Genomic DNA, 18,188 nt, shown 5'->3' with positions numbered 1-18,188 from the left:
TGGATGTGTCTGTGACTGTGTTGTAAATGTGCTTCAGGTTATGGGAGGACGGCTGGAAGCAGCGTTACTACAAAACTAAATTCGACGTGGATGCGACGGACGACGAGTTTCGTAAGAAAGTGGTGCAGTCGTACGTGGAGGGCCTGTGCTGGGTGCTCCGCTACTACTATCAGGTAAGACAGAGATTCGCACTTCCTAAAGGGAAAGTCACCTAAAAATGCAAATTACCAAATTTGATGTCCCTCGTGGTTTTAAACCTTTTGAGTTTTGTTGAACACAAATAGGCTTGTGAGGCATCCAATTTTCTTGTTGGTTTTATTTTTTATTTTATTTGTATTTATTATTATTATTATTATTGTTGTTGTTGTTGTTGTTGTTGTTGTTGTTGTTGTTTTTTATTTATTATTATGATTTTTTTATTTGTGTATTTTTTTTACTTTTTGTATAATTCTTTAATTTAAAAAATGTATTTTATTATTTTATTTTTGTTGTTGTTGTTGTTGTTGTTACATATTTAAAATGCATTTTTGACCTTAGTATATTTTACTTTTTTTATTATTATTCTTACATTTAAAAAAATGTATTATTATTATTATTTACTTGTTTTTGTTATTATTTTTTACTTATTATTATTCTTAAATTTAAAATATATTATTTACTTTATTTTTGTTTGTTTATTATTAGTATTATTATTATTATATTTTTGAAATGTATTATTATTTTTAACTTATTATTTTTATTATTTTTTAACTTTATTATTATTATTATTATTATTATTTACTTGTTATTACTTAAATGTATTATTAATTTTTTTTTACTTATTATTATTGTTATTATTATTAAATTAAAAATGTATTTACTTTTGTTTTTGTTGTTTGTTGTTATTTTTTATATTATTGCTATTATATATTTTAAATGTATTATTATTTTTTACTTATAATTTTTATTTTTACTTTATTATTATTATTATTGTTGTTATTATTATAAAAATGTTTAAATTAGGGCTGTCAAATAATTAAAAAAAATTTACGTAATTTAAGCACTTTGTAATTATTCCTGATTAATTACAAAACACCATATTTATTACCGAAATAAAAACACAGGCATTTAAGTGCCATTTGAATTTTAAAACAATCATTAACAAACAAATATGATTTCCATGTTGAATTCTAAGTGGACTACACACACACACACACACACACAAAACGCGGGCAGTACAGAGCACAACGTTAGTGAGTGATCCCTTCAGATTCATCAACGCGCACAATTAGATCGCGCACATCAAATGTGCTTAAACTAAGCGTTCTAAAGTATAGCTGTATTTTACAAGCAAGGATTCTGACACAGCAACGTGAAGACTCTTTTCAAAAGCCACATGTTGGGAGGAAACTTGTCAAATTTATGAAATGAGAGGGAATTGCTGAACTGCAGTTAAAGTCTAAAGATTAAAAATTTAAACACCCGAAATTGCATGGAACTCAGGAGGAAACGCAGGATAGCCTGCAACATTAATTGTTTTATACTGAAACTTTCCTTCTTAAAGCGAGTCCTTGGGTCTTATCTAAATTTCTTTGCACGTTAAACGCGCAGGGCGGTGCAAGCTGAACTAGCGATCTAATCAAATGGCACGCCGCCCTAAACCTGAAAGTGACCGGTTCGCGGATGAAAGTAAACTGTGTTTGGGAGGAAGGCGGTGTGTGTAGTGGATGAAAGTGAGGACCGGGGAGTTCGCTCACTATTCTGATGCTCAAGGCGGCCGCCGAGGCCATAACAGGAAAAAAAAAACTGCATCTGCGTAATTTGCATATATTTTTTTTACGTATTGAATATTTAAAATTAATCAAGTGCATTAACGCGCTAATTTTGACAGCCCTAGTTTTAATGTATTATTATTTTTTACAATTTTTATTATTTGTTAATTTTTTAAATATTATTATTATTATTATTATTATTATTATTATTATTATTATTATTATTATTACATTTAAAATACATATTATTATTATTATTATTATTATTATTTACTTATTATTATTATTAATATTATTATTAATATTATTATTACAACATTTTAAAATATTATTATTTTTTACTTATTATTTTTCCATTATTGTTTAATGTGTTAGAGAATTAATCGAGATTGCATTTTTGACATATCGTCCAGCCGTAGTTAAGGTCATAAGGTCATGTGCTGTGTGATAAATCGATATATTGATTATTGTGACAGGCCTAGCGAGAACACGGACCTGGAAGGTGTGTTGTACATGTTTATTGTAGTTTTCATCATATTTATTTTTCTTAGAAAAGAAAGGTTATGTTAAATAAAAAAAGGATGCAACTAAAGTTTGCTTTTGATAACATTTTATTTAAAATGTGTGCCTAAAGAAGTCGAAATCTTTAGCGTTTAACCCTGTGTATGTCTGAAATTTCATTCATATTTGTCTTAAAGGTCTTAAATTTGATTTGTTTTTGTTTATTTTTAATATTACTTCAGGTAAGACCACAATTGCTTGTTTTATTTATTTCCAACTTCACATTCTCCCTTTCATTTCCCTCGCATTGTTTTAAAGCTGATCCAGGAACTGTTAAAACGCATCCTCCTCTGGCCTGATCTGTTTGTGCAGCGGTTTTTGGGATCAAACAGATTTGCGCTGTGTTTGTGCTGCTCCTTGAGCCAGTCAGTGTTATCTAGTTGGGTTTTAATGCCGAGGGTCTTGATCTTTAGCTTTAAATTCAGTCATTAGAGCTCTGTTCTCTCCAGTAGATCTGCGCTTGATTAGAGCTGTGTGTGCAGGGATTTGTCGGCGGTAATTGCAGCTCTATATATATGCACAGTCTGCGCTCGATCCATGTGTTCGGCGGACAAGAGGCATCTCTGGGGAACCGCTGAACACATTCATTATGAAGTCTCACTGCTGCCTTTGCTCCCTTCTGCCACATATTCTCTGATTCTCTCTCTCTCTCTCACACACACACACACACACCCACACACAGACACGCGCATTGATAGACTCTGCCAAATGGCCGATGAGAGCAGGCATTACTGCAGAGTGAGAACGCAGGGCAGATCTCCACATGGCTTTTATTTACCCACATTAGGGTGTCTATTTTTTCATTTGAGGGGTCACGAGTATAATTTCTATTGCGTGGATTTCTTGCACCTTTCTGCTTTTTGCCACTTGACTGAATGTCAATTTAAATATGTGAAATTAATAGGTTGGATGACTCCATCACTGGAGCTCCAATGAGATTCTCCATCATAAATGCCTTAGCTAAATAAAATGTGAGGGGGTTATTTATTTAGTTTTTAAATTTTTATTTTCTTTTTATAACTTTTTAAAAATTTTATTTTATTTATTTTTTTTTATTGAAAGAACAAGGTGGAATAATACATACAAAGATTTGACAAGACTTTTATTTTTTCAATTTTTAAACCCTTTTGTCCTATAAACAACCTCCCTCTCCTTCAAAAATAAAATGAATGAATGAATAAATAAATAATAAAAGAAAATTTTAATAAAAAACAATTAAATTAATATTAAATTAAATATTTACCTAGCCACAAAGTTGTTGTTTTTTTATATTTTTTTTATAGTTTTTGCAGACAGAAAAACAAAGGACAGACAAACCCATCATAAAACATTATTTTACATTTTGCACAGATTAGGCATGAAATGAGAAAATGGCGACATACAAAACATATGTGACTTACAAAAAGACACAGCAATGGATGTAAAGAGAGAGAGAGAGAGAGAAAAAAAACATGCAATCTTCAGCAATTAAACAACACTATTAATCTTTATGGTGTTTTAGAAAAAAACAAGACTGGATCACACATTTTATCAAATTTCAGAGGTGTTCCCAGAGGTGGTATATCTAATTCTTTCCAAATGTAAAGTGGTGGGGAGTCCGAGAAGCCAGTCAGAAGAGAGGCCTAACAATTTTCTTCCATAAACAAAGGATAACTTTTTTTTTTAAGCTATGATCCTGCCATACTAAATGGGTAACCGTACATTTCGGTTGAGAGTCTCAAAAAATCTGACCAGCCAAAGATTGCTATTATTGGGTCAGGGAGTAAATCATAAACTTTAGCAAAGAACTAATATTTCTGGCCAAAAATGTGCTAAGGTACCCTCAGCAGCTTTACACTTGTCACATTGGAATTATAAGGTTCTATCTACATTCTGAAGATTAGGCAAAACCCAAACTATTTCTAACTTTTTTTTAAATTTATTTTTATTTATTTTTTATTTGGACATTATTTAAAAGCAGATTTTCAGAAGTTAATTTACTGCAAACCTCAATTTAAAAACTCAACTTCTCCTGCAATTTTCTGTTCGTTTATGGATCAGTTATGTTTGGATTGTACATTTGACAGTATCCCCACTTCAAATACTTGGAAATGTTTGAAATACTCCAGCATATTTATTACCTTAAAAGCACAGTTGACTAAAATCCTCAAATGTTGCTTCTCATGAGCTTTTTGAATGGCGTGTGGGTCTTTTGCTGTGGCCCGTTGGCTCTCTTAAACTTTCTGGTTTAAATGACCTCTGGAGTGTTAATTGAGCTGTAAAATCTGACTGTGTATCAAGGTCTCCCATTGAACTTGTGAGTGTGACTGGCTAATGGAAGAGATCTTTAAAAAAATGACTTGGATTGAAGGTCTTTCAAAAAAAAAAAACATTAAAAAATGGAGCATTTCTGATTGAAGTAACTGAAGATGTGTTCAACTTATCTTTGTGTTGTACGACAGACCATCTCTAAGTGTCTGTGCTTTTTTTTTATGTCACAGGGTTGCGCATCCTGGAAGTGGTATTTTCCCTTTCATTATGCTCCGTTTGCCTCCGACTTCAAAGACATCAAGGGCATGTTCAGTGATTTCGAGAAAGGGACCAAACCGGTAATTTGACACTCATTGCATTGGCTCTTATGGCCGATTTGTTTTTGATGCTGTTGCTTGTTTTGTTTGTGTTTTTTGATTGGTTTAACACTGCTGTAATTCTGTAGTTTAAACCCCTGGAGCAGCTGATGGGTGTGTTTCCTGCCGCCAGCGGAAACTTCCTGCCCACAACCTGGAGAGCTCTGATGTCAGACCCAGTGAGAGACCGATTCACCTTTTATTTGTGAAACTGTTTGCATGCAATATCCCATGTTTATTGATACAATGGACTACCCTTTCATTGTGTTGGGGGCTGTTTTTGTCCCAATGACTTCAATTATAATGAACTTTTTGGTTGCAAGGCCATGACAGCATATGGCTACAGCTTCCTTTTGGGAAGAGATATAATGTCATTTTTACTGTTGATCATCATTGTTGATTACCATTAATCCTTTAGATAGGCCTGTGCAGAAAAAATCTGGCTTTTATATGGAGAATAACAGATAATTAGTATTTGTGTGTGCATAAACGCTATGTTTACCATGTTCTGATGGCTGAGATGCTTATTTTGATTTTCTCAGACATCTAAAGATAATTGTGCAAAGGTCACTCACACTCTACTCTGTATAACTCCATATAAAGCCTGATTTAGCACGTTGATTTGCCATTGTGTTCATGTGCTCAACAGTAATGACTGTGATTGGCCGTGAAGCTCATCAGTTCACCGAACTCACAGCTGCTTGCTCCGTGTAAACACAGATACAGGAACACTGGAGTATTTCAAAGTCATGCCGATCAGCCGCTTTGTCTATAAACTGAAATACGAGCGATCTGCTGATGAATTGCGGCTTTAAAACGCTCCAATGTATAGAATTCCAGTATCATGCAACCCTAACTGAACTTCAACTCTGAAAACTGGACTGACACAGATTCGGTTTTACTAGAACTATTATGTTAAGCTGCTTTGACACAATCTACATTATAAAAATGCTAAAGACATTAGCTAAACTGATTATGAAAGCCAGGTACTAAGCTTTTTTGCACTGCAAGTAGGGATGCTCATTTCGGTTAATTTTGCTAACCGACACTCACCGCTCGTTAATTGGTTTTTAATGGTTAACTGATCAGATTACTATTAATTTTATTTTAAACAAATTAAATCGTCTATTTTGTGTCTGACACATTAAATATTGCATTTTAAAATACTGATTTATTTTAACATGCTAGCATATTAATAACAGAACATAAGAACAGTGCATCTTCACGCACATGCTTGTTTCCAACGGCATAGAAAAACAGAATAAAACAGATAAAATAAATAGGCCTGACCTAAATTATTTTCACTTAAATAATTAATTTGGAGAACAAAATGAAAACACTTATTGAATCCTTTTTAAGAATGGGCGTAGGCTGTTTTTTTTCCCCCTATCATGTTTTTTTTTTTTTTTTTTTTCGTCAAATAAAAATAGCAGACCTCCTCAAATCACTTGCTCCACGAAAAATATGCATTTATTTAATGCCCCACTGTTATTATTATATTACGAAGCCTTTTTACATTTTTAATAGAAATCATTCTTTTAAAGATTAAGCTATGTCTTGATTTATGCTTTCCTCTGTCAAGTACGCGCACTGCGTGATGAAAAGACAATGACAACGCTCGCATATGTTGACTTTTTGTACACAGTTTTGTTGTTTAAATATAATATTGCATTAATTTGCATACATGCTTTATAAGCTGTAAAATGAAAGCTAAAGCCTATTTGTTGCGTTCATGACGCAGATCCAGGGGCCATCAGCATCAGCGCTGGTTTGGCATCAACTCGTCTATATCAAACAGCAATATTCTTCCATTTTGCTTCTTTGGCAAATATGTCTGTAGACACGTGTGGTTGCACGTTATCGTCTCTTGAGTTAACAAATATGTCTGATAAGAGCAAACATGATTTTCGCACCTCGCTCCCTTTGACAAGGAAAAAAGCCGCGGCCCTCTCTTTTTTTTTTTTTTTTTTTTTGGTCACTGAAACGATTGAATCGGCTGTGTATTGATAACGCAAGTGTGTTGCTGTCCATGTTGTTACAATTGTAATGTTTAATACTATTGTGATTATTCAAGATTAGTAAATTCATACAGCTCTGGATAACTTCAAACAGCTAGCACTAGTACAAACTGCTGCTTTGGGTTTAGCCGCATGCAAAACAATTGCGGCTTTTAGTAATTCATTCAAAAGATGCCCCTCTTAACGCAAAAAGCACATTCAATCGGCCCCTTATGCAGCCAAATTAAAAATATATAAAATAAAATTTATAATCTTTTAACTGATACCATTAATCGGTTACAAACGCACCCTTTGTTAACTGTTAATCAATTATTTTAAGCATCCCTAACTGCAACTGATGATGAAAAATGACATTTTATCTCCAACCAGCAACATTCAAGAATGCATGATTAAATGGTGTCATGGGTTTGCAATTAAAAAAAAAAAAGTCATTATAATGAAAGTCAATGGGGCAAAAGCAGCCTCCAACTAGGCATTGGCTGGTATAAGATTCTGACGGTATTATAACCTTGGACAAAAAAAAAAATCACAGTTTCACTGTATCCTGGTATTGTAATTACTGCTCTTTGTTCTTTTTAAATGCCAGGGAAAAAAATCAACAACATTTTCCCCTATTAAACACTATTTTATTTTAAGAAACATTTAAAATATTTTAAAACAGTAGTTTTAGAAGTGAAAGGATCCTGTTTTGCCCTAAAACAACCAAATAATATATTTGTTAAAAAAACACAAATATTTAACAAAGAAAAATTTAAAAAAAACTTACAAATACAGTAGGAATGGTATAACAAAAGTTTTCCAAACAGCGTTAAACCTTGAAAACGGTCCCGTGCCTACCACCAACATAATAAAGGGTAGTCGTTTTCTGCAAGGTGTATTGTTATTTTGAGCATTTTCAAAGCATTTTGCCCAAATGTTTTACGATAGGATTTGTCACCAAATATCTTTTTGTTAGCTGATAAAGTTCTGCTTAAATAGACTTAATATCACCCAAGAGTGGATGAAAACATCCCCAGCAGCACACGCGTTAAACCTCCATAATGAACACAGTGAATACAGGAGTTTCACACGAAAGCGTTTTTATCACCCTTACTTCTTGCTGCACATCAATTTAAGTTAAAACATCAATCCTGGATCTTATTTAAACATGCAGACAATATGGCACTGCTTGACTAGTTGAATAACACTGGACCAGAGGGAGATCCCTTGTATTATAGGTATATAACTTTGCTTCAAAACTGGTGTAAAAATGAGAAACAGTTTCGTTTTATTTACTCAAATTTCACTTTGAATTTTGGTAACACTTTACAGTTCGGGAAACAATGTGTAAAGCAGGGGTCATCAAACTTGTTCCTGGAGGGCCGGTGTCCTGCAGATTTTAGCTCCAACCCTAATTACCACACTTGAACCAGCTAATCTAGGTCTTACTTGGTATAATTGAAACACCCAGGCAGGTGTTGGAGCTAAACACTGCAGGGACATCGGCCCTCCAGGACCGGGATTGGTGACCCCTGGTGTAAAGTATTTACTAACCTGAATGAACAATGTAAAATGTGTTGATGTTAGTTAATGAAAGTAGTCATTCATTGTTTATTGTCCATTAGTTCATGTTAACTCACCGTGCATTAACCAATGTTAACAAGCATGAATTAGGATTTTAATAATGCATTAGTAAATGTTGAACTGTCAGTAATAAATGCCGGACGAGTATTTTTAAATTAAGTTCATGTTAGTAAATACTTTAACAGCGTGTGCCATATTGTTGTTACCAGAATTTCTAGTTGATTTAAGTGAGAAAAAAAACACAATAAGGAAAACACTGAATTAAATGAGAAACTCTGAAACCACCAAAGCAAACCTCAGAGACCGTTTAGGTTATGTAAAAGTAAATATTTTTATATGTACATCGACTTGTATTCTGTTTATAGTAGTAGTAAACCTTTTTGTCCTTGACAGGAAATTTGTTATGGGCATCGCCATATTGCTGCAGTCATTCACTAATACAAGCAACAAGCAATAAACAATACAAAATACAACAGTTACAAAATTTATAATTCTAATTAAGATATTCTCTTATTAAATAAACTCACTGAAACCGGTACAAAGGATTTCTTATACGGGTTTAACTTACACTTTATGACTCTATATCTTCTACCAGAGGGAAGCAGTTCGTAATGTGGAAACAAAAAATGAGTTCACAATCCTTTCCACCTGATTGAGGACGCAGTTCTCATATAAACCTCGAGGATTAAAATATTCATCGTGCCCAACAATTTTCCATGCTGTCTTTAAGAGATGCATCAATTTAGATTTACACTGAACAGACAGGTTGCCAAACCACACTGATACCATATCTAACAATGATTTCAAATACTTCTTTATAAAACATCAGTTCCTTGTTAACTCCAAAAACTCCAACCTCCGTAAAAATTATAATCTCTGGTGTAAACGAGAACAAACCCACTCAATGTTTGTTTTCCATGTGAAAGAACTGTTGATGTAAATGCCCAAGTACTTATCGGTTTCTGCCTGATCAATAGGATGGTCATGTACAACCACTTGACGATGGTCACCTATACATTTGGGGTCAAATACCATCTCTTCTAACCCTCATTAAACGTGCGAGATAAGCAATTAGCAGTTTTCCCTCCTCTCAAAAATGTAATATTAACAATTATATGTAGAATTTTTAATTTTTCCATTAGAAATTTGGCCAAAAAAAAGGCTGTTTATTTTATTTTTTCAGTTTAAAAAAAAATACACATGTAAATGTGAAAGAAGCATTTGGCTATTCTTTTGTATTAATAAATCTTTATTTTTATATTTTTGTCTGGTAAATATTAAACTATCATTTTTTTGTCCATTGTTTAAATTTTCATTTTACCTATTAATCTTTACATGGGTGTGACGAGCAATATGCATTTATTTTAAGAAGGCAGTTTAATATTATTAACATAATCATGACTTTTTTGTAAGGATTTATGACAAGCAGTCTTTCTAAATGTATAAAAAAAGATTCTTGAATAATAGTCAAGTCAAAGAAAATATTCAAAAGACTTGCACAACCATTAATAATCTGAACGGACACACATCTGTGTCAAGTTTTTCAGTTATTCTTTCTCTTTGTCTTGTGCAGGAATCCTCCATTATTGATTTCTACCCTGATGACTTTGCCATTGATCTGAATGGGAAGAAGTACGCCTGGCAGGGTCAGCACTCGTCTATGATCCTCACAGTTTGAACGAAGTGAATACTGTTATCTCTTCCATGTTTGAGATCTGCTCTTCTCTGTCTAACAGGTGTTGCTTTGTTACCGTTTGTGGATGAGCGGAGGTTACGGGCCGCATTAGCAGAGGTCTACAATGACCTGACCCCAGAGGAAGGTCAGACTTGTACATTTAAAATCAATAACACTATATTACCGAATGTCTGAATGAAGTCTCTGGCCAGTTATATGCTTGTATTTCCAAATATATCCCTCCAGAATTTTGCAGGACATTTTGTTTTTATATATTTGTGTACAAACAGTTGTGTCAGTGTTTGCCCCCTTACTGAAACAAATGTTTTGCATGTTTGTCACACTTTACTGTTTCAGATGTTTAAACTAATTTAAATAATAGTCGATGACACGAGTAAACACATCATGCAGTTTTTATTATTAAAGGGAAAACAAAATTCCAAAATGCATAGACATCCAGGAACTTTCATGCGCCCTCTGTTTTTTCGATCTTGAGTATTGGAACAAAATTTTGGTGGTTGATGATAATGTTACAAAAGAACACATGGCAGGAACTGTAAAGAACGCAAATTGAGAAACGGCCATAGGGAAGTAGACCAAAAAATCCTCAAAAGTTAGACATAATGCAGAGATCCAAATAAGTTAAACAATTGAGACAAAAAATAGAGATTTACCAGTCTGGAAAAGATTATAAATCCATTACTAAAGCTTTTGGACTGCAGCAAAACACAGAGAGAGTCTTTATATTCAAATTGCAAACAAGTATAACAGTGGAGAACCTTCCTATGAGTGGGCGGCCAACCAAATACACAGTTGTGTTAACCTTGTGTAATATTTAAGTTCATTTGATGAAGTGTGACCAACATGCAAAAGAAAAAAAAACTCACCACACTTCCACAACTAAGATAACATTATTGTTAGTTAATATATTAATAACTTGCATAAACTGAAAATGAACAATGCTTGATTAGTCAAAGTTGAAAAATAAAAAAAAGATATATTTTTTTAAGATTATATTTACTCATTTTATTTACATTATTTAATGTCATTATTATTTTTTCTTTGCATGAACTAATAATGAACAATACTTTAATCATAGTTTAAATTTTACTAATGCTTTATTAATTTCCTAATTCATGCTTGCTAACACTAGTTAATGCACAGAGTTAACATGTTACTAAATTAACTATTAACTTACAGATTTGACTAATACACCTTTATTGTAAAGTGTTACCAATAATAAAGTAAGTAAGTTGCTGGAAATGTTGGTGGAGGAAAACAGCCTTTGACATCCATAGTAGAAACCAAAAGAAAAAGCGATGGAAATCAATGGCTGTTTTCTTTTTTTTTTTTTTTTCTTCAGTAAATTTTCCTTTGTGTCCAACATAAATTCGATGTACATCTTTTGCATAAACTTCTCTTGAACACTGCTGTGCATGATTGTTCCCTCACATTACGCTATGAGTTTTACTTGTGTTTATGCTTTTTCTTTTCTTTTTACTGTTGTAATTGTAATCTGACTGTACTGTCTGATGCGTGTTTGCAGTGAGGAGGAACAGTTTGGGGAGTGATGTGATGTTTGTGGGAAGGTCTCACGCTCTTTGTGATTTCATCCAGGAGCTCTACCGTGCAGAATCTCATACGGTACTGATCTACATTAATCCAACTGAACAGTCACACTTTACAATCGTTGCTTAATATTAGTGTATTCACTCACATTGAACTAATAATGAACAATGAAATCATAAGTCCATGGTACTCAAAGATAGAAAAAAATAAATCGCATAGTGCAGCTTTCAATGAATAGCCATGTACTTTTACATTTAGTCATTTAGCAGACGCTTTTATCCAAAGCGACTTACAAATGAGGACAAGGAAGCAATTTACACAACTAAGAGCAACAATGAATAAGTGCTATAGGCAAGTTTCAGGTCTGTAAAGTCTAAGAAGGGAAGTATTAGTAGTATTAATATATATATAATTTTTTTTAATATATATATATAATTTTTTTTTTTTTTTTTTGGGTACAGTTAGTGTGATATTCAGAGAGGCAATTGCAGATTAGGAAGTGAAGTGGAGACTATATAGTTGAGTTTTTAGTCGTTTCCTAAAAATAGCGAGTGACTGCTGTCCTGATGCAGTTAGGGAGTTCATTCCACCAACTGGGCAGATTGAGCGTGAGCGTTCGCGAAAGTGATTTCTTCCCTCTTTGGGATGGAACCACAAGGCGACGTTCATTCACAGAACGCAAGTTTCTGGAGGGCACATAGATCTGCAGAAGTGAGAGCAGATAAGGAGCAAGGCCAGAAGTCACTTTGTAGGCAAACATCAGAGCTTTGAATTTGATGCGAGCAGCAACTGGCAGCCAGTGCAAACGGACTAGCAGCGGAGTGACATGTGCTCGTTTAGGTTCATTGCAGACCACTCGTGCTGCTGCGTTCTGGAGCAGCTGAAGAGGCTTGATAGAGTTAGCTGGAAGCCCCGCTAGTAGAGAGTTGCAGTAATCCAGTTTGGAGGGAACAAGAGCTTGAACAAGGAGTTGAGCTGCATGTTCAGATAAGAAGGGTCGGATCTTTCTGATGTTATATGTATATAACATTATATATGTTAATGAAGACTTTTTTTTGTAATCTTCTCTTACTTTGAGTGTCTTGGATTTGATTTCATTGTTTTGTCCTTATGAAATCCTTTTGCAAAGAGCACAGATGCATTAACTACCCCTGAAGCACTTTTTGTTTAGATTTTTTTTATTCTAGTTCAACATTTACTAATGCAAGATTAAAATCCAAAGTTGTGCTTAGCGCATTAACTAAATGTGAACTAAATGTGTGAAGATGTTAAATTTATTTTAAGAATTTAAAATAATAGTACAATGTAAAGAAACATGTCTGTACGCTGTGTATTGAACTGAATTATTAGTTTGTATGTAAGTCTATAGCGGGGCTCGACAATAAGGACTGCCCGATGGCCCGGGCCACATCCGCGCCTAATCAGTCAGTCTGAGATCACCTGAATGAGATGGTCTCTGCTCGATTGAGTGGATTGACTGTAGTGAGAAAACAAAACAACGCAACGAACTAACAAACCAGGCTATATCACAGTGTATTATGATTGTGTAATAGCCATATATACGGCTATGCGAAGAGAAAACGATGGGCAGCGCGGTTAGGTTAGTTTTGTTTTCGATAACTTATTCCTGACACATTCAGTGATGGACTGCAATAACTCAAAAACCTGACCCTAATAAGATCTAGTGTGTTTCCTACAAAAAGACAAAGCTGGTGATGTTTCACAGCTGTTTTTTTTTTCTTTTTTTTTTCACTCGACATTACGAGCACTGCTCCGTTTAAGCCCTCGCAATCTGCGTTTAGCCGGGAGAGCTCGAGCAGAGGGGAGCTCTCAGTAAGGAACCGTTGGAAAAGTCTTTTTTTTTTTTTTTTTTTTTTTTTTGATAGACAACTGCTCAAGTTTGGGGTCAGTATGTTTGTTTAATATGTTAAAATAAGCTTCTCCTGCTCACCAAGGCTGCCTTTATTATATCATTAATACAGCAAAATTGTTAAATGTTGCACTATAAAATAACTGTTCAAAAGTAGTTTATCATTTAATTTCATAATTTATTCCAGTGATTTTAAAGATGAATTTTCAGCTTTATTACTCCACTCTTCAGAGTAATAGCAATCGGGCCAGTAGAAAAAATCTTTAGTGTTGAACCCTGCTATAGTGATAAAGGTTTGTTAACAAAAATGATCTCAATGACACTTTATTTTCATTAATGTTAAAAGTAATGTATATTAAAGAAAATAAGGTATTGTTGAACATTAACCAATGGTACATTATTGCAAAGCATTACCAACTAAATTACCTCAGGAGTTTGAGTTATGATTGCCGGAAAATGATTTAGGTAATAATTTTTTTATAATGTTCTTATTTTCTGTATTGTTGTTACTCCAAACTAAGTTTTAAAAAAGAAATGCAGTGCGCACTTCAAAAACTTAACTTGTTTCCTAAGCCCTGCTCATACTGTGAGATTTCAGCCGCACGATTTTGTCATCTGAAAACAATTTGGCAAATCCTAAAAGACTCCTAAAATCCTAGGCTAAAATCTGTGATCCTTGATTGTTGGTTCGGCATGTTTACAGACAGCTGCTTAATACCAGTTGCAATACCAGACATTTTGACAGCTCTTAGAGATCTTACAGTGTGACATGGGAGTCATGTTTAAGCAGTCTGACATGCTGCAATCGTTCAGGGTTATAAAAAAATCAGTGTGAGCTGTTTTTTGCTTGCCTTGTTTCTAGACCAAATATCTAAATTTTTAAATCAAGAAACATTTTTTGTAAAAATGTTTTGATTTCAAAAGTTAATTAATAATTTGAATTAAGTTTTTATATTAAGCCAAATCTACTAGTAGGGTAAGTGAAATCTTGATTTCGGCTTAAAATAAAGTTTTGTTTTTTTTGCATTTAGTCTAGAACTAGGAACATTGTTCATGCATATTTAGTTAATTTTTTTATTTTATTTATTCAATTATTTATTTCGTGCGTTTAATTTTTATTTAAGTTAATATTTTCATTTAATAAATCTTTTTTTTATTCATTTTATTATTTATTTCATTTATTTTTATTTATAATCTTTTTTTTTACTTATTTATTTTCATCTAATTTATTTATTTTTTATTTAATAATTTTCATTATTTAATTTATTTTCATGTAATTATATTTTTGCTTATTTTCATTTATTTTTATTTATTTAATTGTATTTTTTTCATTTATTGATTTTCATTTATTTTTATTTATTTAATTGTATTTTTTTCATTTATTGATTTTCATTTATTTTATTTCTCATTTTATTTATTTTCATTTATTTTTATTGTATTTTCATTTGTTTTCATTTATTTATTTATTTTCATTTATTTTTATTGATTTAATCTTATTTATTTTAATTATTTTTTTATTTAATTTTGTTTATAATGATCTCAATTTTAACCTGATTTGATTTATTACCTAAATAATAGATTTATTTGTACTAGTGTAAATAAATGATACTTATATTATTATATATATTATTATATATTAGCTTGTCAGTCAGTAATTTCCCAATCTTTCTCTTCAAGGCCACTGAGATCCCTGCAGAGTTTTGTCATGGAATCCAAGGTATATTAAATCTTGATGAAGACCCTATTCTACCAGATAAGTAAGGAGACGACACGTTTATCTTTTGTTTCTTGATGCTTTTCTGTGTTTTCATTACTTGGGCTGTGTCTGTTGAGGCACTTGAGAGTTAAGCTTTTCAAATCCTGTGAAACATGGCTTTTGTTCTCCTCAGACTAGTGGAGTCTCCAATCCCAGTGCTGAGAGACATCAGTAGCAACTGCGCTATTGGGTAAGAGTTTGCTTTGTGTGGAGCTTTGAAGTGCTTTTCTCTTATTTATATATTTTTAAATGGTAAATTTTATGTTTAGCTATTTAGCTAATTTTTTAGATTTGATTTTATTTGCTTTTAGATTTAATTTTTTATATCAAATTATATATTTTAGACAATTATTTTACATTTATTTTATATTTACTTTTATATTTTATACTGTTTACTTAAATTTAATTCTATTTAATTTTATATTTAATTCTATTTTATTTTAGACATACGTTTATTTTATATTTAACTATTCACTTGTTGTATATTTATTTATTATTTACTGTCATTTATTTTTATGGTTAATTCTATTTGTTTTAGATTTTAATTCAGTTTTTTAGATTTAATTCTATATAATTTTAGTTATTCTGTTTTATTTTAGACTTACACGCTTATTTTATATTTACTATTTACTTTTTTTATCATAAAATTTTTATTTTTACAATTTACTTTTCTTTGATTCTATTTGCTTTGGATTTAATTCTATTTTTTTACATTTTTAATTCTATAATTTAATTTAATTCTATCATTTTATACTTATAATGTTTTACACAAATTTTATATTTAACTATTTATTTTATTAATTTAAATTTTTTTATTTACTTTAGATTTACATTTATTTATTTTTATATTTACATTTATTTTTAGGTTTAATTCTAATTGCTTAGATTTAATTCTATATAATTTTAGAATAAATTCTATATTTTATACAGTTTTATGTTTTACATAATCATTTTATATAAATTTTATTTTTATACTTTATGTACTTGTGCTTGACTTTATTTATTTATAGATTTTATGATAAAACTATAACAGTTTTAAAGTGTAGTTATTTAAAGGTGCCTGGTCTAAATTCTACCCTTGATGCTGTTCATCTGAACGGCCCTTGATTATTAAATATCCAGTGTTGCACTTAAATGCTGACAATTTTTGTCTGCAGAATCAAATTCAAGGATCCGCAGTATGCCGATGGCTTTGTGTTCAAGGCTGTTATCCTGCCAGGGGCTAAGTAAGTGCTGCACTATTTATTGATAATGCATAAATGAGCTTTTTCTGTAAGGGTTAGCATTTATGTGTTATTTCGTGCTCCAGGATCCCTAATAAGGTACTGAAACCAGGTGACTGGGAGCAAAGTAACCGCGGCCCATGGAGACCACAGCTGGGATTCAATCCAAACCGCCAACAAGCCCATCTGGACCAATCAGCTTTCAGAAAACTCAAGTAAGAAAATCAATCTGTGTTTTTAGTTGATTTGATGTTTTAGTTACACTTTAGAATATTTTTTTCAATAGTTAACACTAGTTAACTGACATTAACTAAGCATGAATAATCTTGTAAAGCAGGGGTTCCTAAACTTTTTTCAACCTGCAACCTCTAAAAAAACGGTTACTGACTCGACCCCCAATATTCTCTGAAGTGACTATAAACATGAAACATTCATGCAGCAGTGCACACACCACAATAGCCTCAAGTCTATTCTTTAATTAGTTTTATTTGATTGCTGTAAATGGTGTCAATGTTTAACCTGATGCTTAAAATCGATCTGATGCCATTGCTGTGTCTTTAATATAATGTAATCACCTCAGGGGTCGCGATACAGTGAAAAAATCAAAAGGCTATTGTTTTTTTATGCAACTAATAACTTTATATTCTGTTGGTTGTGGAAAAATATCGTAATTTGACTTTTAAAAATCACCAAATATAAATAAATATCAAATGAAAACAATTTATTTAAAAAAACAAAACAAATATATATACATGTATATATATACACACACACACACACAACTGGCAGATTGCAAAAGAGCAGCTTCTGCCTGAAACTGGTCTGACTGATATCTACTATTAAATATCTTCCATTCAAAAATACACAGACAAATGTAAAATACAGTACAATACCCTAAATCTGTTGAATCGCATCGATCTGATGGCAGTTGTGTTTGCAGATCACTAACAGGAACAGTAAATGGCTCTGTCAGAGCGCGTCTGAAGCTTGTGTTTTTATAATTTTATAATAATAATTCATTTTATTTATAAATGGCGCCTTTCTGGACACCCAAGGTCGCCTTACAGTAAGCATCATCAGACATGCTAAACAACTTAAACATTACTAAAAACAATCAATGACCAAACAAGTTAAAACGCAATAGCGAAAAAGAACATAATAAAAACATGATAAAAAATTGTTAAGTAAAAGCCTGCTTAAAAAGATGGGTTTTTAGACGTGATTTAAAATTGTGAAGACTATCACTGCTCCTAAGGTCTAATGGAAGTGAGTTCCATAGCCTAGGAGCCATAGAGCTAAAAGATCTGTCTCCCATTGTGCTCAGTTGAGTGCGAGGTGGTGCCAGAGTGAAGTTGTTAGCTGACCTAAGGGTACGAGAAGGGGTGTAGATATGGAGAAGTTCAGTGAGATATTGAGGAGCGAGATTATGGAGTGCCTTGAAAGTTAGAAGTAATATTTTAAAATCAATTCGATATTTTACTGGAAGCCAATGAAGCTGATAGAGGAGTGGTGTGACGTGCTCGTGAGATGGGGTCCTAGAGATGACACGAGCTGCATGGTTCTGAACCAGTTGGAGTTTATGGAGAAGTTTGGAAG

The 18,188-nt window shown here is 32.4% G+C and overlaps 1 protein-coding gene across 3 annotated transcripts in view; it reads left to right on the top strand.

The window, feature by feature from the left end:
• The window catches only part of xrn2 (5'-3' exoribonuclease 2), an 88,187-nt gene that overhangs the window by 37,725 nt on the left and 32,274 nt on the right, over nucleotides 1–18,188 (top strand). For all 3 annotated transcript variants that reach the window (NM_001001944.2, XM_005160875.6, XM_073932159.1), the window contains 10 exon segments: nucleotides 38–173; nucleotides 4,793–4,900; nucleotides 5,008–5,097; nucleotides 10,073–10,145; nucleotides 10,236–10,319; nucleotides 11,721–11,818; nucleotides 15,291–15,370; nucleotides 15,503–15,559; nucleotides 16,527–16,595; nucleotides 16,679–16,807. In NM_001001944.2, the coding sequence (NP_001001944.2) occupies nucleotides 38–173; nucleotides 4,793–4,900; nucleotides 5,008–5,097; nucleotides 10,073–10,145; nucleotides 10,236–10,319; nucleotides 11,721–11,818; nucleotides 15,291–15,370; nucleotides 15,503–15,559; nucleotides 16,527–16,595; nucleotides 16,679–16,807 (924 nt within the window).

Source organism: Danio rerio, chromosome 20, assembly GCF_049306965.1.
Source record: "Danio rerio strain Tuebingen ecotype United States chromosome 20, GRCz12tu, whole genome shotgun sequence".
Classification (NCBI taxonomy): domain Eukaryota; kingdom Metazoa; phylum Chordata; class Actinopteri; order Cypriniformes; family Danionidae; genus Danio; species Danio rerio.
Note: the sequence above shows the minus strand (reverse complement) of the source record. Positions and strands in the feature narration are given on the sequence as shown.